Source organism: Hordeum vulgare, chromosome 5H (genome assembly GCF_904849725.1).
Source record: "Hordeum vulgare subsp. vulgare chromosome 5H, MorexV3_pseudomolecules_assembly, whole genome shotgun sequence".
Classification (NCBI taxonomy): domain Eukaryota; kingdom Viridiplantae; phylum Streptophyta; class Magnoliopsida; order Poales; family Poaceae; genus Hordeum; species Hordeum vulgare.
Window position 1 is genome coordinate 490,369,788 of NC_058522.1, and position 26,843 is coordinate 490,396,630.

At 44.5% G+C, this 26,843-nt stretch overlaps 5 protein-coding genes across 5 annotated transcripts; all 5 read left to right on the top strand.

Moving 5' to 3' along the window:
* Window positions 1-962, top strand: LOC123399839. The gene has a single exon (XM_045094220.1). The coding sequence runs from the start codon at window positions 35-37 to the stop codon at window positions 686-688; it is 654 nt and encodes a 217-aa protein (XP_044950155.1). The 5' UTR covers window positions 1-34; the 3' UTR covers window positions 689-962.
* A 12,881-nt stretch (window positions 963-13,843) lies between these two features.
* Window positions 13,844-14,928, top strand: LOC123398229. The gene has a single exon (XM_045092724.1). The coding sequence runs from the start codon at window positions 13,962-13,964 to the stop codon at window positions 14,529-14,531; it is 570 nt and encodes a 189-aa protein (XP_044948659.1). The 5' UTR covers window positions 13,844-13,961; the 3' UTR covers window positions 14,532-14,928.
* Window positions 14,929-19,156: 4,228 nt separating this feature from the next.
* LOC123397797 lies at window positions 19,157-20,233 on the top strand. The gene has a single exon (XM_045092328.1). The coding sequence runs from the start codon at window positions 19,279-19,281 to the stop codon at window positions 19,816-19,818; it is 540 nt and encodes a 179-aa protein (XP_044948263.1). The 5' UTR covers window positions 19,157-19,278; the 3' UTR covers window positions 19,819-20,233.
* A 2,602-nt stretch (window positions 20,234-22,835) lies between these two features.
* LOC123397829 lies at window positions 22,836-23,669 on the top strand. Its single transcript, XM_045092362.1, has one exon. The coding sequence runs from the start codon at window positions 22,958-22,960 to the stop codon at window positions 23,504-23,506; it is 549 nt and encodes a 182-aa protein (XP_044948297.1). The 5' UTR covers window positions 22,836-22,957; the 3' UTR covers window positions 23,507-23,669.
* Window positions 23,670-26,097: 2,428 nt separating this feature from the next.
* Window positions 26,098-26,843, top strand: LOC123398223. Its single transcript, XM_045092719.1, has one exon. It carries the CDS (start codon window positions 26,216-26,218, stop codon window positions 26,747-26,749), a length of 534 nt encoding a protein of 177 aa, XP_044948654.1. The 5' UTR covers window positions 26,098-26,215; the 3' UTR covers window positions 26,750-26,843.

The following is a 26,843-nucleotide window of genomic DNA, read 5'->3' on the forward strand; positions in this document are numbered from 1 at the left end:
CTGAAACATCTTGCCTCATCTCAGTGGTCAGCTCATGCCAAGCTTGAGCTACCACAGAACCCTACTTCTTGTTCTTGATAGGCACTTCGGCCACCTCTCTGCATCAAAGATGAAGATTGGCAAGGGCACGGAGCTCCTGAAGAAGGTGGCTGCGACGTGCAAGAACAAGACCAGCGTGCTGGCAGCAAGGCTCCTCGTCCTCGTGTCGCTCCGCCGCAGGATGGCCACCGTCGGCGCCTTCTCCCACAGGATCCATGGGCTCGTGGCTGCTGCCGACCGGGAGAAGGGCGCCAGGGTGGACTGCCACAGGGCTCTCGTGGTGCGCAAGGTCCAGAAGACGCCAACGATCCATGGTGGTGAGATTGTTGTTAATATCTCTCATCATCTGGCAATGTTTGATCAAGAGAATGATGGTCATGCTGGATGCACTGATTGGACACTACACCCCATCTTCAACGACGATGGTAACAGCTCTTGTTACATCGAGTGCGAGGTGGACAACGATGAAGAAGATGGTGATGGGCTCGATGAATGTGATGAAGACGTTGACGACCAACCGTCGGTCATGGATGTAATCCGGAACACCCGAGAAGCAGAAGGTTTGGAGTTCAGCATTGACGATGAGATCGATCAGGCTGCTGATATGTTCATCACGAGGTTTCGGAAGCAAATGAACCAGAGCTTCTAGTAAGCTTGTGTGTGTTCATATCTACTTGTTTGTATGACAGAGTCTGAAGTCGTATATCGAGTTATCGGCTGCTAGCAGAGGACTAGAGGTACACTAGATGGTGGCTGTGAGGTACTATATACCATATTTAGGTAGGGAGAAATTATATGGACATATATGTTGTCCGCCGGAGAATATAGGAATTATTTTTCTAGCACCCACAGATGAGTTTTGTTTGAGAGAAGTAGCACGTGCTAGTGAAACAATACAAGTCAGAGCAGATGTTTTAACAAAACTATGAAAGTGATCCGTGCATTTGTGCTGCTAATTTTCTGTATATTTTTTATAAAGTGTCATTTTAGTTCTAAACATGGTTTCCACAGACTACACCAAGTAATTTGGACCATTATTTCATATGAATGTGCTTGTACAGTATTACAAATGTTACTATAATGAGAACATCCATGAAAAATAAGATAGATCTTGTATATTTACGCGAGTAATCAATATGTACTTCCACACATTAGCATCCGTAGTTTTTTTAATGTATATATTGCATTGTCAATACATAATTACACAACAAAGAAATGTTTTTTTTTCTGATTTTTTTGGAAATAGTCCAATCAAGAATTATGTTTTTTGGACCATTATTTCATAAGAATCTTAACATATGCTCTTTGCACTACTACACAAAAACCTATTCGAGCCATACTTAAATTAGCTATTCCGTGATGGTTTCTCTACCTACCGCTCATAGCGGTCTCGAATAGGTACCGTCTTTTGGTTGCGGGCCCAAGATCCACCTTTGGCCGGGACCTTTCTGAGATTTTTTTTGAGAACGCCGTCTTGGAAAACTAGATAATACCCCGTGCGTTGGTGCGGAAATTGGTCGTACCATATAACAATAAGATTTATAGTGAGAAATAATGATATGAGAATCTTGTATGGAATTTGTAGTGCTAAATATGTGTTTTTTGAACCTTCTATAGAATGATATGCTAAATATGTAGTGTTAAATAGTGAGAAATATGTGTTTTAAAAAAAAAATAAGACAAAGTTTTTTTTTTTTGCATTATATAGTATCTCTCCTTATTTCCTTAATTAGAATGCATCACTAACACATAATTGAAGGAACATATAGCTTGATCAGATTGTACTTACAATAATATACTTACATGGTATTAGGTTGCATTGTCCACCATGATCCATTTTTTAGAGAATAACCAAAGGTGTACAAAATGGCATGATTCTTGAGTAGAACAACGTATACACTCTGTTTTGTCACACCTTTTTTAATGGGCTTCCAGCCAGCATAGAACAATCAAATCAAATGATGAACAGAATGGGCCACACTTGATCCTCTCAGCAAGGACAAACCTTTTAGGCCATGAGTGTCATCAAACCAGACCAATCATATAGTGATATTGTAACCACATAAAGATATATTCTTACATTTGTCAAGATATGTTATAGGTTTCAAGACATAATATCCCAAGTGGTTAGCCTTCCAGAAGATCGTTTGGTTGTGATTATACATGCACATGCTTGAAACTGAACACAAATCACTATACCAATATCTATCTCCAAACAAATAACACATCAAATAATCAATAATTAGAGCTTGTTGCCTCTTTTGGACGTGATGGAACCTAATAAAATACGCTCAGATCTAAGGAGATAGAGAGGAAGAAGAGGCCCCACCTTTGACGCAACTGATGTTGGAGGAGGACGCCGATGGTGGCATGTGTTGCCCATCGGGAGTTCTGGTCGATCTCTGGCAGAGACAACTCTTGAAGGTTTGGCAAGCAGAGGCACCTCGCCATCAACGCTAGCACCATCACTTCTGAAGCTGAGATATTTTTAGTTTGGTTGTTCTGCAATGGTTGGCTATAAATTGATGAACTGAATCCAAACACAAGACCAAGGCGTTGATTTATTTGTGTGAGTGGAACCCAACTGGGAGAAAATGAGGAGAAAGGAAAAGTGTGGTGGGGATGATAAGGCTACTCCTAATGCTCCACATTGTACATGTGCTAAGGCTGTCACATAAGCAAAAAATCTGATGTGACAAGCTAATTAATATGAGAGAGATAAGTGTGGTGACCCCAAAAAGAAACAATGCTAAGCGTGTGAACCTAGGTAAAACAATTAAATGAAAGAAATGCACCAATGCATGCACAATTTTAGTTGCAAAAGCATTAAATAAGAAGGCTTAGCTACAATAATGTACGTAACTATGCATTGAAGACTTTAGTTGCTAAACTATTTAATTTGCTTAACACCTCATCTTAGCACCAATGCATTGAAAGTGACCTAACACGTCCAGAAATAAATATTACCACTGAAACTGAGAAGGGAATAAATATACGGGCCATAAAAAATAATGCACAATTATATTAAGACATGATTAACTGCATGCACGGGTTTAGGCAATAGTAATTAACTGCACCAAATTAAGCAGTATGAGTGCCCGACCAATCAGAGAGATAATGAGAGATCAATTACATATTCCCCGTGGTTGGATGGTTAGAACTGTGGTATCCTCTGTTCACCAGAGTAAAAATCTCAGATTTGACATTGGTTCTTGCATTTCCCTGGATTATTCTAGAACTTCCGGCCATGGGCGTTCAGTGAAAGGAGACATTTCCGTCGACTACGAAGATGTCACATATTCCCCCGTCACGGTTTAGAAGGCGCGCATGAGCGGTCTCTAGGACCAATATGAATCTTGATTGACTATTTTTTTTTTGCAAGTACTCACACAATAACCACACGGCGTCTAATTATTTGAGAAGATAATTCACAATAACTCATACAACCACTAAACGAGGAGTGCATGCAGCCTACTAGTACTCCTAATCAACCAAATAATAAATGTCACATGCCTTAATTATTTTTTATTCTGAAAATGCATGTAAACGAAACCACGTCTTCTAAACCGTACGGAGGGAGTATGGAAAAAGAGAGGTTTAATTGAGCATCAACGAACCCGTCTCCCTTGCCCTGGATGAAAAAAGAATGGAGTATTATTTATTGCTGAACTGACATGCATGATTGTTTAAAAAATCTATTAATGTGTCATAAGTGCTGAGATGGAATAGTTACATGTTGAGATGAGGTGGCCATGCTGCCATGTCAAAAGAATTCGAAGCAACTTTTTAAGAATGTAAGTTGTGTCCATACGCAGCATCTTCTCTATGCGGGGTCAACTTTTGATTGGGTTGAAATATTTGTGGACCAAACCCAGTTCTTTGGCAACATATCACCGGCACACATATAACATGAATTTGAAATCCGAGTGTTGTAGAGACAACATAAGTACACCACACACCAATCCATCAACATCATGCACATGATATAAATACCAACTCATAGATGTCACGGACATTACATCAATAACATGGTTATTGCACATGAACAACAAATTTAACAGAACATCCATTTCATTCATATATGTCATGTATATATTGCACATCCATCTTAACGATTACAATGTAGTACTCCCTCCGTCCCAAATAACTGTCTCAAGCTTAGTATAATTTTATATTAGAGCTAGTATAAAGTTGAGACACTTATTTTGGGACGGAGGGAGTAGAAAGGAAGGAAAATATTTCGTCACTTTATTGGTTTACGTCGTTGCCCTTGCAACTCACCTCATCATTTCACGACGTACCGACGATGAGATGCAAAAATGTGGGGGGAACATGATGTCCGTTTGTTCATCGTTTTGTCCAGATATTATGGGCCATGCTTCAGTATTTGAATAACATATATATATGCCATACTTATGTCCGCTACATTGAGGTACATGAGACCTGAACGTGCGAACCCACCTTCAATTCAGTGAAGTGTAGAACGGTGCTCCACTGGTGGCATGCAACTATGCAATATAACTGATGCTAAAATTGGGACTAATTCAGTTGGAGTCCAAGGGAACAGTTGGAGTCCAAGGGAAGAGCGCCAGTTTTGATTCCTCTAAAATTGGGACTAATTCAGTTGTCCTGCTAATAAAGGGTTGCATCACCAATCAATTCTTCTTTTGAGAAAGGAGTTGTGCACCATCAGTTGTCGTTTCCTGTCCACAGGCTACAAATCTTCGACAGCACAGCGTGTTCCCGTTGTTGATGCGGTTGTTGTCGCCACAGTAATGAAGGGCACAAGGAGCACGTGCTATCCGAGGCCACTCTATAGCTATAACTCCAATATGGTTACGAGTGACAGTCTCATGCATGGCAAAGCGGCGCAAAAGGCAGGGACAGGGCGGGCGCAGGATGATCGATCATCGGGGTGCAACGGAGACCGCCAAAGTAAATTAAGCGACCGTGTCCTTCCTTTTATGGCCTAATTGTAATACTTTCTCCGTATCACTCATCGCGCATAACACATTGCTATTGCTTTCCGTTGCTTCTTTATTTGATCGCTCCCGCCTCAGCATCCTTATAGTGCTCATCACTCCACATGCATGTGCTTAATTTGTTTTCTGCAAATGCTATTTTCATTTAACACGCTTGGGACAACTAAAAGTATATACTCTCTCCGTCCCAAAATTCTTGTCTTCAATTTGTCTAGATATGAATATATCTAAGCATGTTTTCTATACCTACTAATAAAAGAATTATGTATTCTTAGTTCATCATAATATTTTATAGAAAACCCCTGATGTTTTTAACATAAAACATTCATTTCTAGATAAACCAAAGACAAGAATTTTGAGACGGAGGAAGTATGATTCCGACATTAGCGAATTAAGCGGCATGGTTAGTCGCGTTGCTCTTGGTTTCATGGCTATAAAACACGCTAGGAGTGCTTCAACAAGGCCATCACTCTCAAACCAGCTCGCCAAGCCTGAAGCAGTGTAGATCCTCACTTGTTGCCATTGACAAGGAGCTGCTTGAACACATCTGAGCAACGAATATGAAGATCGCCAAGGCCCCATTGCTCCTGAAGAAGGCGGCTGCTATGTGCATAGGCAAGACTGGCATAGTCATGGCCAGGTTCCTCGTCTTCGCCTCGCCAAGCCGCAGGATGGCCACGATCTGTGCAATCTCTCACAGGATTCACGCCCTCGTTCTGTCCAACCAGGAGAAGGGTTCCAAGGTGGACTACCACAAGACTTTGGTCCACAAGGTCGAGAAGCAGGCGTGCCATGAGATGTTTGATGATCTGTCTCACCATTTAGCACCGTTTGATCAAGAGGATGATGTTGGTGACTGTACTAACTGGACATTGCACCCCATCTTCAGTGACGGTGACAATTGTTCTTACACTGATGAGTACGATGACTATGACCATGATGAGGATGAGCACTCGGTGGTAGATGCAATGAGGAGCAACCAGGAGGCTGAGGAGCTGGCATTCGACATGGACGACCATATCGACCAGGCTACCAAAATGTTCATCAGAAGGTTCCGTGAGCAGATGAACAAGAGCTTTTTATGAGGTTTCATTCATATGTACCTCGAACGAATGTTACTTCTAATAAAGTGAGACTAGTAGTGGGTGGGAGTGAGATCCATGCCATAGGCCCAATAGATAGGTTGGGACGAATGGCACATGAATATGTGGGCATTCCCAGGATAGGAGATTTTTGTAGGCGTCCTCAAGTAAGAAGTTTTTCCAGATATACACATGCTAAAATATGTATTTCTTTGTGTATATCAAATAAAAGAAAAACAGTAAATGCTCTTTTTTAATTACAAAAGAATTAGGGATTGACTATTCGCCACCCTGGATGAGGAATAATTATTCTTCACCCCTCTCTATTTTCATATCAATGCACCGTAATTTTATGTTCCGTAATTTTTTTTCTTATTTTATACCTAAAAAGAGACCGCAGGAAAATATATAGTCACCATAAAAAATATTTTATATCATGTAAAATTACAAACACAATTTGTTCTGCATCCTGGGTAGTGTAAAATATAAAAAATGCTAGACCTACTAAATCTTACTTACGTTTACTAAACCTTCCAACTAATCTAAACATGCCCCCCCTGATTTTCAAGGGTGGGTGGGCCTCACCCTCCTCTTAATCCAATCGATGATTGCCAAATCAGACTATCCCATAAACATACGTAAACATTTACGTAGATGTAACATTGCTCGTAAAATATACATAAAATACGATTTTTCTATATTTTTGTTTTCTTATGTCAAACTTTAGGTAGTGAATCAATATAAATGTAACTATTTGCATTTCAAATGTAATTTATTTATGAAACGATCGTAAGATTACCTCGGGTGAAGAATAACTTATTATGCATCCTGGATGATGAATAAACTCTACTGCTTTGGGTCCCACGTCAGCGGTATTCTACGTGCTCATGACGTGCCATGTGGACAATGTCACCATTATAATGGCGTACCTATCGACCTGCAACGTACATTGTAGGCCAGGAACGTTTCGTGCCGCCAAAAAATTATCACAATCATTTGACTTTAGGTAGTAAAACTAGACTAATAGAACAATTCATTCAAATAATAATAAGTGCCGATCTCACAAGCGGTACATAGAGCTAGCTAGGTAGCAATTTAATAAATGACAATCGATATCCTCGCAAGCACGAGCAAACTAACATAGTTTTTAAGGAGTTCATTTCATATCAATGACGATCATCATACTTTTAAAGGAGGTCGATGACGATCATCATCCTCAAGTCATGGCCTGTGGAGTTCCTGATAGTTACTAAGACAGTTTGTCCAACCCGGAGATTCTTGCTAGCAAGGAAGTTGCTCCACCCAACCGCACCGAAGATAGTGCGATCGTCCGTGTCCACTACGCAAGCAAAGGTGGTGACAGAGCTCCTTGTGGTAAGGCGTAGTCCAGCAATGCATGCTTCACCCGGCTCGATGCTGCAGCTCTGACATAGCCTCTTAGGTAATTCCTGAAAAAAATATTGATCATGTCACATTATTACACTATAAGCATATCATCACATTAATATACTAAGCATATCATCAAATTCTACACTAAACATATCATCACATTACTACTATAAGCATATCATCAAATTCTACACAATAAGCATATATCATCAAATTCTACACAATAAGCATATCATCACATTACTACACTATAATCAATATATCACATTACGAAAGCATATGACGTTACTATACTACAAGCATATCATCACATTAATATACTAAGCATATCACATTGCTATACTATAAGCATATTAGGACACTAAAGCATATCATCAAATTCTACAAACTAAGCATATATATCATCAAATTCTATACATAATAAGTAACATACCATGACATGGTGGTTAACCATCATCCGTGTCAGGCGGGTCACGAATGACATCCCAACGTAGGCATCATGTGGCGAAAGTTTTTTTTCCAGAGAGTGTTCATTTCATCCTCGCTTAGCCTCGTCATTCTTTGGCCATAGAGTGCTTCATCAATTTGATCTTCATCTTCTTCCTCCGAGTTGAGATATATAATAGCCAGCCTTGGAGTTTCTATTTTGAAGAAGAAGCTGATCAATTCACCCCCGAGTGACATGCATGCGAGCGATGAAATGATGCATAATTCTACACTAGGAACTTCATACACAAATAAATATTTTTTTACTCAAAATGCATTATTAAAATCGGATTTTACAACGGATTATCACTAAAATTTCTACACAAAGCAATCCATGGAATCAAATTTTGATTCTACATCAAACAAAGCAATCCATTATATATATGTACTAAAATTTCAAGACAAGCAATCCTAAATCAACTTATATATGAATCTCACATATAGATTATATGCATGGACGGAGGATGCGAGTGGAGAGGAAGGAGATGCAATGGGAGGGGAAGGAGAGGATTTAACCTTGCTGGACAACGACGGGGCGACGACGACGGCGATGGAAGGCGGCGGGTGGTGGCTAGTCGAGGGGGAGTTGAAATGAAAGAGCGGCGACCTAGGTATTTTACTAAGGCGTAGGAGTTGATTCAGGTGGGCCTGGCGTGGGTCCAAAATGCAACGCCACAGGTAATAACAACAAGAAATAGGACTAAATAATATTAAAGAAAGGCATAACATAATTAAAAACTCAAAATTATAACTACTAGCAATAATAATGTAAAAAATGTAATATAAAATGTTTCTTATTTTTTAACTCGTATATAATCTTTAAGTACATAAAATACTAGTTTACGTGGATTATTATTTCTGACGTAAAATAATATGGCACGCTAGCACTACTTAATTAGCTACCACATGGACAAAAATTTAACGCCACCATTATATTCCAAACGGTGAGTATAGGTGGGCCAACTGACTTTTGACGTGTGAAAAAATAGCCACACCAGCACTAACAGTTTATAGCCGACGTACCAATTTAGCCAACACCAACACTAATTAAAAAAAATGGTGTCGGCATTGTGTGAAACTGATGCGCCACCGACAAGAATTATGACTAGTCATTTCTCCACTAGAGTAGTTAAGGTTTTCAAGGGTGTAGAAGTTTTCAAAATTTTAAAAAAATATACTGAAACAGCACGCATAGGCCTATAGTATACCATGATCCAACGGAGCGACTGAAAAAATACAACTTTATGTGTCCTGGACAAAAAAAAACAAATATGTCAGTATATATTTTATGTCATTGCAAGATGAAATCCGTGTTTTTTATCGAGGAAACATAAATGCATATTTTCACAATCCCTCCATTGAATCATCCTTGTTTACATTACATAGATGCTACACTATTTATTTTATATTTTTTGATATTTTTTAAATCGATAAAAGCTTAGCGAGTGTGAACAAGTTCTATGACAAATTATGATAGACACAATTTTGAATATGTGTGTGTGTGTGTGTGTGTGCGCGTGCGCGCGTGTGCATGATTAGGAGCAAAAATTTATGGCATGCGTGTGTGATTAGGAGCAAAATTTTGTGGCTTGCATGTCAAACACAAATCTGATGGCGGAGAGGGATGGAGCAAGGGTATCACAGTTCAATCAAACATTGTTCGGTGTGTATAGGCACACCTACAATTAATGTGATTGCTCATTCTTAATGAACTCAACGAGGAGCTAGATATTAATATATATCACAAGGAAAATCTGTTAGGGTGCACAAAACATACATTTTAGATATAGCTAAACGGTTCATTTCCTTTCGAACACTAATACGACAATTACCTAAGCGATTTAATAGTGGGCCAAAGACACAATCACCCGATTAAAAAGGTCAAGATATTTTCATAGAGCTAAATGAGTGAAATCTGTTTTTTGAGATGAGTGAAATTACTTTTTTGAAACGATTGAAAACTGGTTTTTATAAATAAGTGCAATCTATTAGGTAAAATGAGTGAAACTTATTTAAAAAAATATTTTCTTGAAAAATAAGTGAAATATTTGTTTTTATTTGAGTGAATTTTTATTTTTAATTGAGTGATATCTGTTTTGGAAATTAGTGAAATCGGTGTTTTGAAAAGAAAGATTTCAGTCATTACAAAAAACATATTTCACTCATTTAAAAAAAATAGATTGAAACAAAAATAAAATAAAATTAGTCAAAATATATCAGATATTGATTTTGTTCTAAAGGTCTTTGCACGAGGAATTCAAATATATAGAAAGTTTTGCTATCAGAATAGCAATCAAAATATTGGATGAAAGATATAAATAATTAAAATAAGCAAAGCTGAAATAAAATCATGTATTTGTTTGACAGAGAGAAAAGAGAGAAGGAGGATGCAAATCTGACACCCACGTGGACCAACTGATTTCTTGTGTTTGTCTGATGTGTGGTGAAGATATAAGTTGTGCGCACAGATAGTTAGAAAAAATCCACTTCCAGCTGAAACGTGTGGGCTCATTTTTTCATCAACTTAATGATGATCTAGACATAAATTAACAAATATCACATTTGTTTTTGTCATGGTGTGCCAAAACTTACATTTTGGATAGTTCATTTGCTTCCAAACTCCAAAACCACAATTTACCAAGAAATTCCATAGAGAATCAAGGACAAAATCGCCTGATTATAAAGATCAAGAATATTAGCAACTCAACATGCCAAGCATCACCATTCTAACACACTCAGCGGTGCACACAAGCATCTACCGGCGGCTCAACAAGCTCATGGAGCACCATCTCCGTATTTCCTTACACAATTCCATCATTTTGAAAACTAATTGTGCTATCGTGACTTCCTTTCTTGGAAATGATTTTTTGAACATGTCTACTCTAGTGGATCTAATAATGGAAGCATTGAGCATTTTCAACATAATGGTAAACCTCAAGATAGCCAAGATCACGGAAGGGCCAACAAGGTGGCCCACGAGATCGCGAAGTTTAGTTTTGGTAATAGGTGTGATGATATTTTTTTAATAGTGTATCCCCGTGCGTGGGTAAATTTGTAATGGATGATATTATAGTTTTTAACAAATTAATATGTGGGAGGGGTTAAAAAACTCCATATATTCATGTTTCTAAAATGTCCATTTTTTAATAGGACCGAATCTAATATAAAGGTTTACCAGATGTACATAGCACCCCACACATAATAAAGGCTGCGTTGAGGTCCTTGGATCACTGAATGACTATTACTGCCATTAAGACGAGCCGTCTACATGTGACATTTGCCACTTGCATACTGTAGTCGATCTGGCCCCATCGATGATGCTTGAGAAGTCTTCGTGCACATTCCTCTACGGACCAACATTCCAGAGTTATTGTTGTCATCGTTTAACCTTCGAATCGATCTTTAACCTAACACCAGATCTCGCCATCGCATATGCATGGAGAGAAACCCTCACCTCGATGCTCCAAGGAGCTGACAGGATTCTACGCAAGAGGCATGTCATTCATGTTCATAGACAAACTCGACGATGAAGGGCCATCATCCGTCCTAGCGGCACCACCGCGAGGACTAAAATTCAAATATATCATACTAGATAGAGAGGAGGCAAATCCACGGGCCCACTTCCAAATATATCGTACCCCAGAGTGACATTTGATCCACCTACGTAACAACTACCCCTTGAGTTCCTAAATATAAGTTTTTTTAGATATTTCAACGTGAACTACATACAGAGTAAAATGAATGAATCTACATTTTAAAATATATATATACATTTTATGTAGTTCATATTGAAATATCTAAAAAGATATATATTTCAAAAAACGGAGGAAATAATATGAAATTTACGTATGAGCTGGTGTGGCCTGATTTTTCTTTGCGGGGGTGTCACCTGATTTGGTTAGAAGAGAAAAAAAAAGGCCGAGGGCCACACCTTGAAATGGGGGGGGGGGGGGGGTGATTAGAATAGGGGAAGGAAAGAGTTACGTAGGGGTGGCATTTTTTACTTTGGAGTCTTCAACTTCATAAGGCAATCTTTAAATGATTCCCTAAAATTAGCGGAGTATTCAACAGAATAAAATCTTAGTGAAGTATATTTGTTCCACTAAGATTTGCCCAGACCAAGCCGATCCCTTAAACTTAGCGGAGTAAATATAAATTCAATCAAAGTTTGCATATATATAGACATAATTTGAAGCTAGTTATCACAACCGAGCATAAATTCAAACTTCAAAATTAAAACTAAACTAGAGTACTCATTTTTCACCATAGTGGAGGTCGAGCCAATCCTGCCTCGACAAGCCACCGACGATGAGACATGGGTCCGGGTTTGTGCCGTCGTCGTTGTCATCGGGGAAGATCCCCCGCCACTCCTCGACGTCGAACTACTTCTCCTCCTTACTGCCCTAGTCGTCGCCTTGCACCTCGTCGTCAGAGATAACAATGATATCACCATGATATGCGAAGATTGCATGCTTCTCCGCCCTAAGCTTGGGGTGTTACCGACATAGATCTGCCATGTAAACCTCGCTGGCTTCCTCCGCCATGAGGCGCTCCCTCACATCCCGTTCCTCCCGAGCCATGGCCGCGTCCACCACACCAGGCGCCACCAGGGCGAGGTGCAACAGTGTCGTGAACCTCGGGAAGTTGTGGCATGCCTGCTCATCTTGGAACCGGACCTGCCATCGGTCGTACTCGAGGGCGGCGAGCTCTGTCGTATGGAAGGAGCCGAGCCACTTCCGCATGTGGGTCTCTCAGTCGGTTATCTCCGCCACCCACGCCCCCATGGCCGTTGGTGGACGCCAATGTATGTCCTATGCGACATTCGCTGCTCTGGGAGGTCCAAGAATTGGGCGAAGCCGGCGGGGCCGGGGGGGGGGAGGGCGCATGCGTATCCGCCGTTTGATGACAAACAACGGGCATGTCGGCGTGGATCCGTGCTGCGGATAGGTGGCGGGGACGTCCATCCACCGTGTCCAGCGAATGGGAGGAGAGGGGGCGGCGGGGAACAGCGAGGGAAGTTGCCGGTGGTGGGGATGGGGAGGAGGAAAGGCAGAGAGGCGGGGAGGAAGAGGAGATGAAGAGGGAATTTTTTACTCAGCCGTGGAGCGGTGGAGTAAATATAGGGAGGCGCCGCTTCGGAGGATAATTTTTTCTCCTCTGACCCCAATTGGGGATCGGCTATGTGTCGGTTTGAGAAAAAAAACCACGTTTTTTACTTCTCTAACCGGTTATTGGGATCGATTAGAAATGGCCTAACGGTGTTGTGACTTTTGGGTTTTGTTTGCATGGAAGGAATGAAATGGAAGCTCCCGCCGATCTATCAAGGAGATCACTTCTACTTTATACAGGTTGACAAGCGAGCAGTAAAGAGCACGGAGGAGAGGCAAAGCTACGCAGATCTCACGTACAACAACACAAAGCAAGCAGCGGAGAAAAGAAGAACAAAACAGAGACGCGCATGAATCACACGGCCGGAGACCGGCATGGAATGCTGGCCGGTCTGCTTGCTTTGGGCAAAATTATTCTAAGCAATCAATCAGCTAGCTTTACTCACTTGATTAAAGGAGTGAATCCTAGCCTTCGGACAGGTACCTTTTGTGACTTAACTAGAATATGTACTTCTCCATAAGTTCCTTGCTTAGTTCCACTGTCAACATTCTTATAGTGCTCACTCCACATGCCAAATTCTTTTCTCCAATATATGCTAGCTGCTTTTACATGCTTTATCACGCGAGGTACCAAAAAGTTTGATAGAGACATGATCACATGAGCAAGGGTAGTTACACGGCTAGTTGCATCCCCAGCTTCCGACTACAAATACACGGTTGGAGCATCAGAAGAAAGCCATGCCTCATTTCAAGCCAGCTTCTCTCATCTCTGGATCCCAGTAACCTACAAAGTTTGTTTTTTCCAAGCCTGAGCACAGCTCCTTACTTGCTGCCCTTCATAAGCAGCTGGTCGGCCACACCTCTCAGCAACAAAGATGAAGATCGGAAAGACCACGGAGATCCTGAAGAAAGTGGCGGCGATGTGCAAGAGCAAGACTACCAGGCTCCTCATCCTCGCGTCGCTTCAGCGCCGCAGGATGGCCGCGCGGCCCATGGTTGCTAACATGATCCACACACTAACTAGGACAGACCGGGAGAGAGTGGACTATCGCAAAGCTTTTGCGCTGGACACAATCGACAAGAGACCAGTCATCGTCCATGGAGGTGACTTCGCGGCCAATCTCTCTCATCAGTTGGAGATGTTGGGTCAGGATGATGGTCGTGGTGCCTGCCATGGTGATTGGACAGTACATTCCCTCTTCAACAACGACCACGTCAACTACTGTTACACCAATGATGATGGTGATGATGATGATGATAATGATGGTGATGATGAGTTACTGGATGTGTGCGATCAAGACGACGACGATGATTTGTCGGTCATGGATGTCATCAGGAGCAAGCGAGAGGTTGAGGGGTTGGAGTTCAACATGGAGGAGGAGATTGACCAGGCTGCCGATATGTTCATCAAGAGGTTCCGGCAACGGCTGAACAATGGGTTCTAAGGTCCAGCTTCTACATGGATGTACGTTTGCCTAGGTGTTGTCCTTTTTTGAGGTGCCCACAAGTTAGAAAATTTTGTAGAAACCAATATGAGTAAGAGTTGAGGCTTGACAAACAGTTATCCTTATGGTCATTTATTTTTGAACGATTTTGTTCATATCTAAGATCCCTGAGCTATGCCCACAACTATAGAAAAATCCGTCTATGCCGAGTATTTGGTGGGTTGCCGAGTGTAAACCAGGGCACTTGATATACACACCACACGTGCTAGCACCGTGCAAATAAACTCGGCAAAAAAGGTACTCAATAATATTTGGTCTATACCGAGTTTCTAAAATAAACTCGGCATAGAGAAAGAGCAAGGAAAAGGAAGCAAAGGACATCCGACAAACAAAAACATCTTGGCAAAGCGTGGCTTCGTGTCCCTAACCCCGCGTTTGAGGGTTTCGTTATGTTTGGCATTGTTTTCCGAGTGTCCAGTAACAGACACTCTCACCTTTTTGCATGTTTTTTAGCGTTGTAACCATTTAGGGAGTATCCTATGGAGAACATCTGGCATATATTTCAGCGTTTTGCTTTTGAAATATGTGTTGATCGTTTGCGGAGTACCCAATATATATCCAACACATATGGATCCTCGTCCTTTGCCTTACTCCATCACTTGATGCCCATAGTCATCGCTATCTCTTACATGATCCACGCTCTTATTGTGGCCAACTGGGAGAAGAGTACCAAGGTGGATTACCACAAGACTTTGTTCTCGGGAAAGAATGAAGGTTCACACGCGTTCATGGTTTCACCGCCTTCCGCCGTCGCCTTAGGGTTATGGCGGCGTCTTGGATCCTAGTCCTTGCTGGAAGGAGGGCACATGCTTCTTTTTACATGTTATTTTTAGTCAGTTCCTTGCCTCATCAAGGCGGTGTGTCTAGAGCCGTGTCTCTGGCGGATCACATGTGATTCGGTTGGTGTTTGTATTTGATGGACCTGCATGGATCCGGTCTCCGTTCGACCGCATTCTTGTGTCTACACCTCGGCAACGGTTGTTGTTCTGGTGCGCTAGTCCTTTAGAACCATAGCACGACGACTTCTAGACTATCTAGTACAGCAAGGTTTTCCGGCTCTGATGAGGAAGAGTCGATGGCGGTGACACACCTTTTGTTAGCTCACGTTCTTGTAGTTGTTGATAGGTGGTCTACGGACATGGATGTATTTGCCTAAAGCAGTATTGAAGGAGAGCATGCAAAACGGGTACTTTGAAGTAATGGGTGCTGGACTAAAGCATTGACACAGCCGGCCCGCCGACAACAACGTGCGCCGTTGATCAAGGGATCGACACGGCCGACTGACTGGCAACAACGTCGAGCTCGACGGTCACCGCCTGGTGGTCAAAAGGACATCCGCGGGCGTGTTGATCCCATTGCATAAGGAGCGGTAATAGTCTGTGCAGCGCACGTGCACGACAACCCGACAGTCAGCACGCGCCAGGTCGACGGCTGAAGGCAGAACTTGTTGTCGATGCTGGGCGAGCAGGCGCCTGTCGCAACACCACCGCACTCTGTAGCCTGCGGCACAGTGTCGCTCGAGCCATTTCCGGCCCTGGCTACACCATCGATCGCTGGTTTGCTACTAGCTACAAAGTGTTGTAGGTGATCTTATCTTTGTCAGGCCAACAGTCACACTCACAACCATTGCCATGCAAACTCCCTTCAAAACATATCGTTTTCTCTTTGCTTTGCTAGGATGGTTAGTAGTAAGAAATATTTTGCACATTTGGAGGGGGGGGGGGGGGTGGTGTTGCAACCCCCTTTGGCCTCCATGAGGCTCCGCCGGCACCGTGAACGTGGCCGTTGTCAACACCAAAGCGTGGAGTTTTTGCTCGTGAGCTCATCTATGTTAGAACAAGGTTGAGAGGACAAGCGTGACGAGACCATATCCCCAAATCCGGATATGAGAGATGCCAATGTCAATGACAGAAAGCGTGCCTGAGCCCCCTGCGGCTACACCTCATGTCGCCCACACAACCATTAGGAGCAGCCACCACCTTTGTTATGGTCCCCGTCGGAGAGACAACCATGTGGACCGATATCCAGTGTCGTCGCTCCGACATCCAAGTCCGAGACACACTCACCTGCCAGCATCACTAAGTCCCGGACACGACAGAGATAGTGGAAGGCGTCTCCTTTCACTCCTAGCCCTACATCAGCCATGGGGCCTGGGTTGACACCTCCACAATAGGAGACATACAAGCTTGTGCCCCTAGCCAATCCCGGTAGACCAGGGAGGGGGATGAGGGAGGGGGACGTCCCGAGACTACCGGGAGTCGTCACCGGGCCAACTTGAACAACGTCATGTCTATGTTCAGCGACGCTGATCCGACCGACAGAGTAGCGCCGTGAGGAGAGTGACCTCATTGCCCGCAAGAACTACCAAGACCAGGCCAAATCCCACCTACCCAGAGTGACGGCTCCGACCTGCCTCGAGCACAAGACTTGTCCGCCAAAGTACATGTCCTAGGTCCATTTCCTCCGTCAGCATGCACCCAGAAGAAAGAGGATCTCGGCTACCATCCTGCGCCGCCTACCGGGCGACGGCCGCAAACACCGCCGCCATGGGGCCACACCCGCACCACCATAGGCTGATGGTCACCACGACTCACTGCTAGGCAATCGGACGGACTAGATCCACCAACCTCCAGCCATCCGAGTCCACGGGTCGCGACCACGCCACCGCGCCGAGCAACCACCAAGAACCCACCATCGCACGAGGGTAAACTAGATCTGGGCTGCCACCGCCACCACCTGGAGCCCTAGCACTCCATGACTACCGAGAACCACCACCCACCAGAGCCCCATCAGGGTATCCAGCCACCTCCCACGCTACACTCGCCAGCCGGCCGGAGCTAGATCTGGCCAAACCTGGCCCGAGCTTCACGTGCACGCACCGCCCTACCATCCCATTCTAGCAGACGTCGTGCCACACACGAGCAAAATTCCACCATCGTGCCGCCAGAAGACACACACGACGTTGTCCTGCCCACCTACCGCCAGGCTGATGTGCCCTGGCGAGCCCAACGCCCTGCCCAAGACACCGCCCCCGCCAGTGCCTCGTGGTGGCGGCAGGGGAAGAGGGCCGAGAGGAGAGGAGGGGGGCAGCGCGCTATGGTTTGCTCCCGATCGCCCGCGGGGACGATGAGGGGGAGAAGGGAGGGGTCTTCATCTAACGGACTCTGCCCTGAACCTGCTAAAAGTTTGCGGTGTCCACAAGCTAGAAGTTTCTGATAGACACCAACCTGCTAAAATCTGTATTCCTGTAAGTGTGTCTCAAAATTTGAATGCAATTTTTTTCTTTCACTTTGATGTAGAGAGATGTTGAATTTTCAATATACAAATAGTTGTGGGCAGTGGTATCGTCTCTCTGTTGAACCTGTATTGCAAGGGTACCATTTCGGAACCAGCGGCTGCTGAATTTTTCACATTACCATACAAAAAAAAAGTAAGATATGCAAGGTTGGGACGTGAATATGCGTGTTTAAATACAGATGATGCTCAATTTATCCATAACGTGAACATCTAAATTCAAAATTTTGAAATGGTTGGTAATTTTTGTGCTATACGTGTGTTTACCGAGGGGCGGTGAGAAACACGATTACCCGCCGATAACCAATCAAATTATGGTGGGTCAAGGATAAAATCACCGGATTCAAAAGGTTGAGATAATTAGCACCCCTTGCGCGCACCAAGCAGCACCATTCAAACACACAAGACGGTTCACCAGGCAGAACAAAAATATCTTCCCACGGTTGAAATCAGGAAAGCAGTATATACACCCACGCCATGCATGCATGAGACTTGATGTGGTTGTTGTCACAGTACGTCAAGTCAAAAAGTCTGTAACGGTGTTCGAGACTTATGAAAGCAAGAAAAACACGGAAGCTCCCATTGATCTATCACGGAGACTGCTCCCTTCTACTTTCTGCTGAGAGTTGACGAGCGAGCAGCAAAGCGTTCGCACGAGAGGCAAAGCTACACAGATCTCAGCGACAGCAACACAAAGCCGTTGGAAAAAGAAGAAAAATTAGAGAGACAGCTGCAACCTTTGGAATTCTGAGCATGAATCACACGGCCGGAGAACGGGAAGGAAAGCTGCCCGGTCTGCTTGTTTTGGGCGAAACAATTCTAAGCCATCAATCAACTTTTTTTTTTAGAAAAGGAGACGTCGCGCCCTGCCTCTGCATCGAGTGATGCATGCAACCTTTTATTTGAATAAGGTAAATAAGCCATCAATCAGCTAGCTTTACCACTTGATTAGGGGAGAGATATTGGCAGTTAGGGACACCAACCCAAAAGAGCCAATCCTAGCCCTGGGACAGGTGCCTTTTCTAGCTTAATTGCATTATATACTTTCCCATAAGTTTTGTGCTTAGTTCCGCGCGCTGTCAACGTTCTTATGGTGCTCACTCCACACGCCAAAATAATTCCTCCACTATAGCTGCTTTCACACGCTTTATCACGCGAGATATACCAAAAGTTTGATCGTGACATGAGCAAGGGCTAGTTGCAGTGTTAGTTGCACGCTCAATTTCCGACTATAAATACACCATTGGAGCCTCAGGACAAAGCCCATGCCTCATTTCAAGCCAGCTTCTCTCATCTCTGTATCCAGTAACCTACCCCCATTCCAAGCCTGAGGAAGCACAACTTCTTACTTGTTTCCCTTCCTAAGCATCTTGGCCACATCTCAGAAACAAAGATGAAGATCGGGAAGGCTCCCGAGCTCCTGAGGAAGGCGGCAGCGATGTGCAAGAGCAAGACCGCCAGGCTCCTCATCCTCGCCTCGCTGCAGCGCCGTAGGATGGCCCCGGCCGCCGTGGTCTCCCGCAAGATCGACGCACTCATTATGGCGGATTGGGAGAGAGAGGACCGCCGCAAGGCTCTTGCGCTGGGCACGGTCGAGAAGAGCTCGGTCGTCGTCCAGGAGAGTGACTTGGAGGCCAATTACTCTCGTCGCATGGCGATGTTCGGTCAAGACAATGGTCATGGTGGCTTCCCAGCTGGTCCGATGTTGCATCCCCTCTTCAACGACAACCATGAGAAATGTTGTTACACTGACGATGATGATTTGGTACTTGATTCATGTGATCAAGACGATGGTGTTGAGCCATCAGTCATGGATGTTATCGAGAGCAACCGAGAAGTTGAGGGGTTGGATTTCAACATGGAGGAGGAGATTGATCAGGCTGCTGATATGTTCATTAGGAGGTTTCGGCAGAGGTTGAACGAGGGATTTTAAGGTCATCTTTGCACATGCATGTACCTCTGCCAGGGAGTTGTCTTCTTTTTAGGTGCTCACAAATTAGAAAATTTTGTAGGAATCAATATGAGTAGGAGTTGATGTTTGACAAACAAAGATCCTTAGTGCCATTTATTTTCAAACATTTTTTTCAACATTTATGTCCCTCGGCCTCACCAAACTTTTCCCCTACCACTTATGCATCCACCCTGCTCACACCTCAGAAATCTAACTGTATATATGCAGTACTCCTACGAACGGGGTGCTTCAATATTTTTTTTAGAATAGTAGGATGACCCCCGGAACGGGGTGCTTCCATTGTCTCCTTGTTTTCTTTCACTTGAAATCTCTAAAACATTTGCAAAATTTCCCATAGTTGACGTCAAAGTTAAAATATCCGGTTGGCTTCTACCTACAGATCGGTTGTACTCAAAGGCAAACCTAAACCGCAAATAGTGCATTGTTGACTCATCATCCTCTCCACGCTGCGACGCACCCTGCAAAGATGCCACACATCTTGCCCTGATCTTCCCCATGGTTGCTCAAGTGTGGATGGACCTTGGGATCATTGCCCTCCTCTAGGAGATGCACTCATCTCCAGGCCTCGATGCCAACATGTTGCCGCCGGTTTCCCGTGTACTTCTTTGGAAAATCAGGGACTGGAATTGGTTTCCCGTGAAGAGGATCACTAATCTAGGATAACTATGAGAAATATTGTGCACGATTTGTCCCCATGGCTCTTTAGGATTAAGGATGTCTGAGAAATGGACACTTGTAAGTCCTCACTGCTATACACATATCCCCCCCCCCCCCCCCCCCCCACAACACACACACACACATTTGAAGTTCAACGAAGAGCAATTGATTCAAGTATATATATGTTCCACATAACAAAGCTTCATACTGAAAGACTTATAGCCTAGGAATAAAAAAGTAAGACAAATTCAACATTGAACCAAATGAGTATAATAGTATATCTATCTAGTTTTGTAGTTGTCGATAGTTTCCCTCCAAATAAAGTATCATATTATATCTATTCAGTATTGTATTTATTGAAAAGGGTATCAACAACTAAGATACCAGAAGAGTGTCATTAAACACACAATGAAATATCATATTAAAATCTAACACTTGTGACCTACTGATAAAGAAATGGTGTGCCGGATCAATGGCATGATGTTGTCTTTTGTAATTTCTAGCGCATCTCTTTGTTTTGTTCCGTCTTGTGCTTCTAGTATATGAAAGATGGAGATGTATGCTTGCTACAAATCCTTGTTGAGATATTGAATTATTATAACAATAACAAATAGTGTAAAACCGATGCACCAGAGGGCACACCATCGTCTATTTTTTTCTGATGTTCATATTTTAGTTTAACTAACAGAACATGAAACACTCATATATAATCTGGAACCACCTGTTATATTCTTCCTCAGAGTCTTAACCCCCCCTCCAGAGTTCTCCTTATCGACAAGGACATCTCTGTTGCTCACCATGCTTGGAGGGTATGGAGCCCCACATTGCAGGTATCTTGGCTCCCGGCCCACTTGGCATCTCGTGAATCAAGAATCATAACACTAAATTAATGAGTTGCCCGCGTTGGAAGTTTAGAGCAAATTATAGTGATAAAAAACTATAGAGTGAACACTCAGAATTTTTTTTGTCTCATTTAGAAGTCTAATAAAACCAATTTCATAAGCGCAAATAAGAAGGAAAACACACAAACTCAGTACCCATGCATGTGGGGAAATCCAAACAAAGCTGAAAGTGTGGCTTGACTTTTATGAAATACAAAATTATTTTTTTAAATACGGCGGGCAGTGAAGAGATTGTTGTGATATCATCTTCATCCAACGGCCGGCTAGAGAGGCATGCATGGGTGCGTGTGATGCAACCCATTGCACTAGATACATTCTCTCCCGACACAGATTTTGGCTACCCGATCCCACCTTTGAGGGGGGAGCGGGATTCCCGGTTACCACGTTAACCATGAAATTCGGACATATTTTGATCGAAAGATTTCAAACAAAATTTGAATGCATTTTTTTATTTTGTTATAGAGAAACACGGTAACCGTTACATGCATTTACCAAGGGGCGTCGAGAAACACGGTTATGAGGCAGTAACCGGTGAAATCACAGGATTCAGAAACACGGTAACTGTTACATGCGTTTACCGAAGGGCGCCGAGAAACACGGTTATCAGGCAGTAACCGGTGAAATCACCCGATTCAAAAGGTCAAAATAATTAGCACCCTTTGCACGTGCCAAGCATTGCCATTCCAACATGCTAGACAGTGTGCCCGGCAGAACATAAATAGCTTGCCTCGGTTGTCAAAATCCCAAAAGTAGTATACACCAACACCATGAGACATGATGTGGTTGTTGTCATAGTACGCAAAGTCTAAAGCTCCATATATAATGGAGTATGGGATTTGTGAAAGCATGGAAAAAAGAGGGAGGCTCCCATCGATCTACCACGGAGATTGCTCCCCCTCTACTTTCTGCAAGTTGACGAGCGAGCAGCAAAGCACACCGAGGAGAAGCAAAGCTAGGCAGGTCTCACGTATAGCCACAAAGCAGCTGAGAAAAGAAGGAGAAACAGAGACGCGCTAGAGCTGCAACTTTTGGAATTTTGGGCAAGAATCACAAGGCCGGAGACCGGCAAGGAAAGCTGTCCGGTCGCTAGCTTTTGACCAAACGATTTCTTATTAAGCCAACACTCATCAGCTAGCTTTACCACTTGATTAAAGGAGAGATATTGGCAGTTTGGGACCCAAACCCAAAAGGGCCAATCCTAGCAACGGGACAGGTGCCTTTCGTGACTTCAATGGAATATATACTTGGCCATAAGTTCCTTGCTTAGTTCTACTGTCAATATTCTTATAGTGCCCACTCCACATGGCAAAAAAATTCCTCCACCGGCTGCTTTCATATGCTTGGTTCGTGACATGAGCAAGCTCAGCTCCCCACTATAAATACGCCATTGGAGCCTCAGGACAAAGCCCATGCCTCATTTGAAGCCAGCTCCTCTCATCTCTGGACCCCAGACAGTAACCTACCCCATTCCAAGCCTGAGGCACCAAGCTTCTTACTTTCTTTCCCTTCCTAAGCAGCTCGAACACCTCTCAGAAACTAAGATGAAGATCGGGAAGGCTCCTGAGATCCTGAAGAAGGCTGCAGCAATGTGCAAGAGTAAGACCGGGGTGCTGGCGTCTAGGCTCCTCATCCTCGCCTCGCTCCAGCACCGCAGGATGGCCACGACCGCCGTGGTCTCTCGCAAGATCGATGCACTCATTATGGCCGACTGGGAGAGAGCAGACTGCGACAAGGCTCTTGCCTTGCGCACGGTCGAGAAGAGACCGGTCATCGTCAACGAGAGTGATTTCGAGGCCAATTTCACTCAGCACTTCACCATGCTCGATCAAGAGAATGGTCATGGTGGCTTCCCAGCTGAGTGGACATTGCATCCCCTCTTCAACAACCACCACAACAACTGTCATTACAGTGACGATGATAATCTGCTACTTGATTCATGTGATCAAGACGATGATGAGCCAACAGTCATGGATGCGATCAGGAGCAACCGAGAAGTTGAGGGGTTGGAGTTCAACGTGGAGGAGGAGATTGACCAGGCTGCTGATATGTTCATTAGGAGCTTCCGGCAACGACTGAACGCGGGGCTTTAGGATCTTATTTGCACATGCATGTACCTCGGCTTAGGTCGTTGTTTTCTTTTTAGGTGCCCACAAATTAGAAAATTTTGTAGGAATCAACATGAGTAGGAGTTGAGGCTTGACAAACAGTTGTCCTTATTGTCATATTTTTTTGAACAATTTTGTCAACATCTAAGATCCCTCGGCCTCGCCCACAACTATTGGAAAAACCGTGTATGCTGACAATTTGGCGGATTGCCGAGTATAAATTCACGGGCACTTAGCATACATACAACATGTTTGCCGAGTATCGTGTAAATTAAACTCGGCAAACAAAAGGTACTACTTTCTTCGTTTCTAAATAAAAGTTTTTTTAAAGGTTTCACTACAAACTACATACGGATGTATATAGACATATTTTAAAATATAGATTCACTCATTTTGCTCCGTATGTAGTCTCTCTGTTTCTAAATGCAATGAACGTTGCTCATAATAATTCATAGAAATAAGGTTGCCCCCGTGTCCCCCCCCTCCCCCGCTAGGGCGGCTCGGGCGGAAATCCTAAACCGCGCCGCCGGGCAGCTCTATCTCCATCCTCCCCTCTGTTACCGCTGGAGGAAGCCATCGGGCAAAGCCCCGGGTGGCTCACGGCGACGGAGGAGCACCTCTTTCCTCCCCGCGTCGGATCGGGTGAGGCGGGTCACCCCATGACGCCTGGCACTTCTTCCCGAACTGCGTCGCGACGACGCGGCGGATCACTTGCAGCGACGATGCATGCAAGGTGGCGGTGTGGTGCTGGGCGGAGGCGGCGGAGCTGCACGGTGTCGTGGAAGATCGGGTGGTGCTGGTCGATCGGCGTGTTTGCGAGGTCATGGTGGCCAGCACCCGGCGGCTCGGCGAGTCGGCGACAGCGGAACGTGGCCGGTGGCGGCGGCGATGTTCGTCCTTGATCCCGGGGCGGCGGCCCTAGAAGTTGGCGGCATGTGAAGCTCGGGCTTCCTGCAGCGGCATGACATGGTGCAGTCCTTGTCCAAGGCGGATCTGCGTCGGCGATCTGGTGGTTTTTTCTACGGTTTGGTTCGGATCAGAGGTAGTGACGAGCATGCGGGATCCATCTCGACGGCTCTCGCGGTTTGGCGAGGTGGGGTCGGAGCCCTCCACCCAGGCTTCAGTAGTGGCACACTCAGGCAGTGGCCGGTGCGCCAGGGCTCCTACGGTGGTAGTGCTATGGTGGATGGTCATCGGAGCTAGGCGATTAGATGTGGGGCTTTGAAGGTGGTTGGGATGGTGCACATGTAGTCGGGTGAATTTCTTTGGGACGGATTCGAGTGAAAAACTGGTCTTCAGTCGGTACCGAAGCCGGTGATGACGACACCCTTATCATTGTTTCCTTCATGAAGGCATCATCACGGTGAAGCTCCCAACTCTACTTAATACTTGAACTAGAAGCTACGTCTGTTCATTGACAACCTAAGCGACATCCATGATGCGGTCAGTGATGGCTTACCAGCTTCGGGATCGGGGAGACATGACGGAGACGAGGATGGTTGGACGTAGTTGAAGAAGAAGGGAAGAAGCAATTGTCGGTGCCAGGGAGTGCTGCTGCCGCCACCAACGCAGTCGTCACCGTCGATGCCGCAGATCTGAGTCATCACCGCCGCCAGTGCCAATAACAGAGGATGGCTAGTCCTAGAATTAGGGGTGAGCGAGTAAATAGGGAGGTGAGGGTATATTTCGTGTCATCCCGCCCCCGTCGATTTCTCTCTCCCACCATCTTCGACCGAATCCCCCTGCACCACGTCCTACGTCGCGTTTTCCTTTTACGCCCGACTCAACATAGCTTGCTAGAAACGGCGGATTCAAGCGTTCCCAGCAAGCCAGGCTTTGAAGTGCTAAGTTTCGAGCCGATGTGAGCCAGGCCTCCTTGCACGCAACCAAACGGTTCATTTTCATTTCGTCAAGGTCTGTAGGGCTTTATGCAGCCTACCAAACGCGTCCTGAGACTACGTACTCCCAATACTTCAACTCCATAACGGTAATGTGACTTCTGACTGTATAAGAGCCAAAAGAAAAGGAGGCTCCCATCGATCTATCAAGGAGATTGCTTCTACTTTTGTATCACGAGCGAGAAGCAAAGCAGACGGCCAGAGGAGAAGCAAAGCTAAGCAGATCTCACGTATAGCCACACACTCACACAAAGCAGCGGAGAAAAGAAGGAACAAATACATAGACGCGCCATAGCTGCAACTTTTGGACTTATGGACATGAATCACACAGCGCGAGACCGGCAAGGAAAGCTGCCCAGTCTGTTTGCTTTGGGCAAAACTATTAATTCTAAGCCATCAATCGACTAGCTTTACCACTTGATTAAAGGAGAGATATTGGCAGTTTGTGACCGGTCCCATTGTCTACTGTCAGCATTCTTTTAGTGCTCACTCCACATGTTATTTTTTTTTCTCTCTAATGCTAGCTACTTTCACATGCTTTATTAGGCGTACCAAGAATTTGATCGTGACATGAGCAAGGCTAGTTGCATTGTTAATTGCATAGGTCCTCTTAATTGCAAGCTCAACTCCAACTATAAATACACCATTGGAGCCTCAGGACAAAGCCCATGCCTCGTTTCAAGCCAGCTTCTCTCATCTCTGGATCCCAGTAACCTATCCCATTCCAAGCCTAATACACCGCAGCTTCTTACTCGTTTCCCTTCATAAGCCGCTCGGTCACCTCTTTGAAACAAAGATGAAGATCGGGAAGGAGCTCCTGAAGAAGGCGGCAGCGATGTGCAAGAGCAAGACCGCCAGGCTCCTCATCCTTGCCACACCGCAGCACCGTAGGATGGCGAAAACAGCGGTGGTCTCTCACAAGATCGACGCGCTCATTATGGCCAACTGGGAGAGAGTGGGGCGCCACAAGGCTCTCGCGATGTGCACGGTCGAGAAGAAACCGGTCATCATCCATGAGGGTGACTTCGCGGTCAATTTCTCTCATCACTTAGCAATTATCGATCAAGAGAATGGTCATGGTGGCTGCCTAGCTGAGAGGACACGGCATCCCCTCTTCAACGACGACCACAAGAACAATCATTACACTGACGACGATGATGTGCTACTTGATTCATGTGATCAAGACGATGATGATGAGCCATCAGTCATGGATGTTATTAGGAGTAACCGCGAAGTTGAGGGGTTGGAGTTCAACATGGAGGAAGAGATTGACCAGGCTGCTGATATGTTCATTAGGAGGTTCCGCCAGCGGCTGAATGAGGGATTTTAGGGTGACGTTTGCACATGAATGTTATCATCATTTTAGGTGCGCACAGATTAGAAAATTTTGTAGAAATCAATATGATTGAGTAGGAGTTCAGACT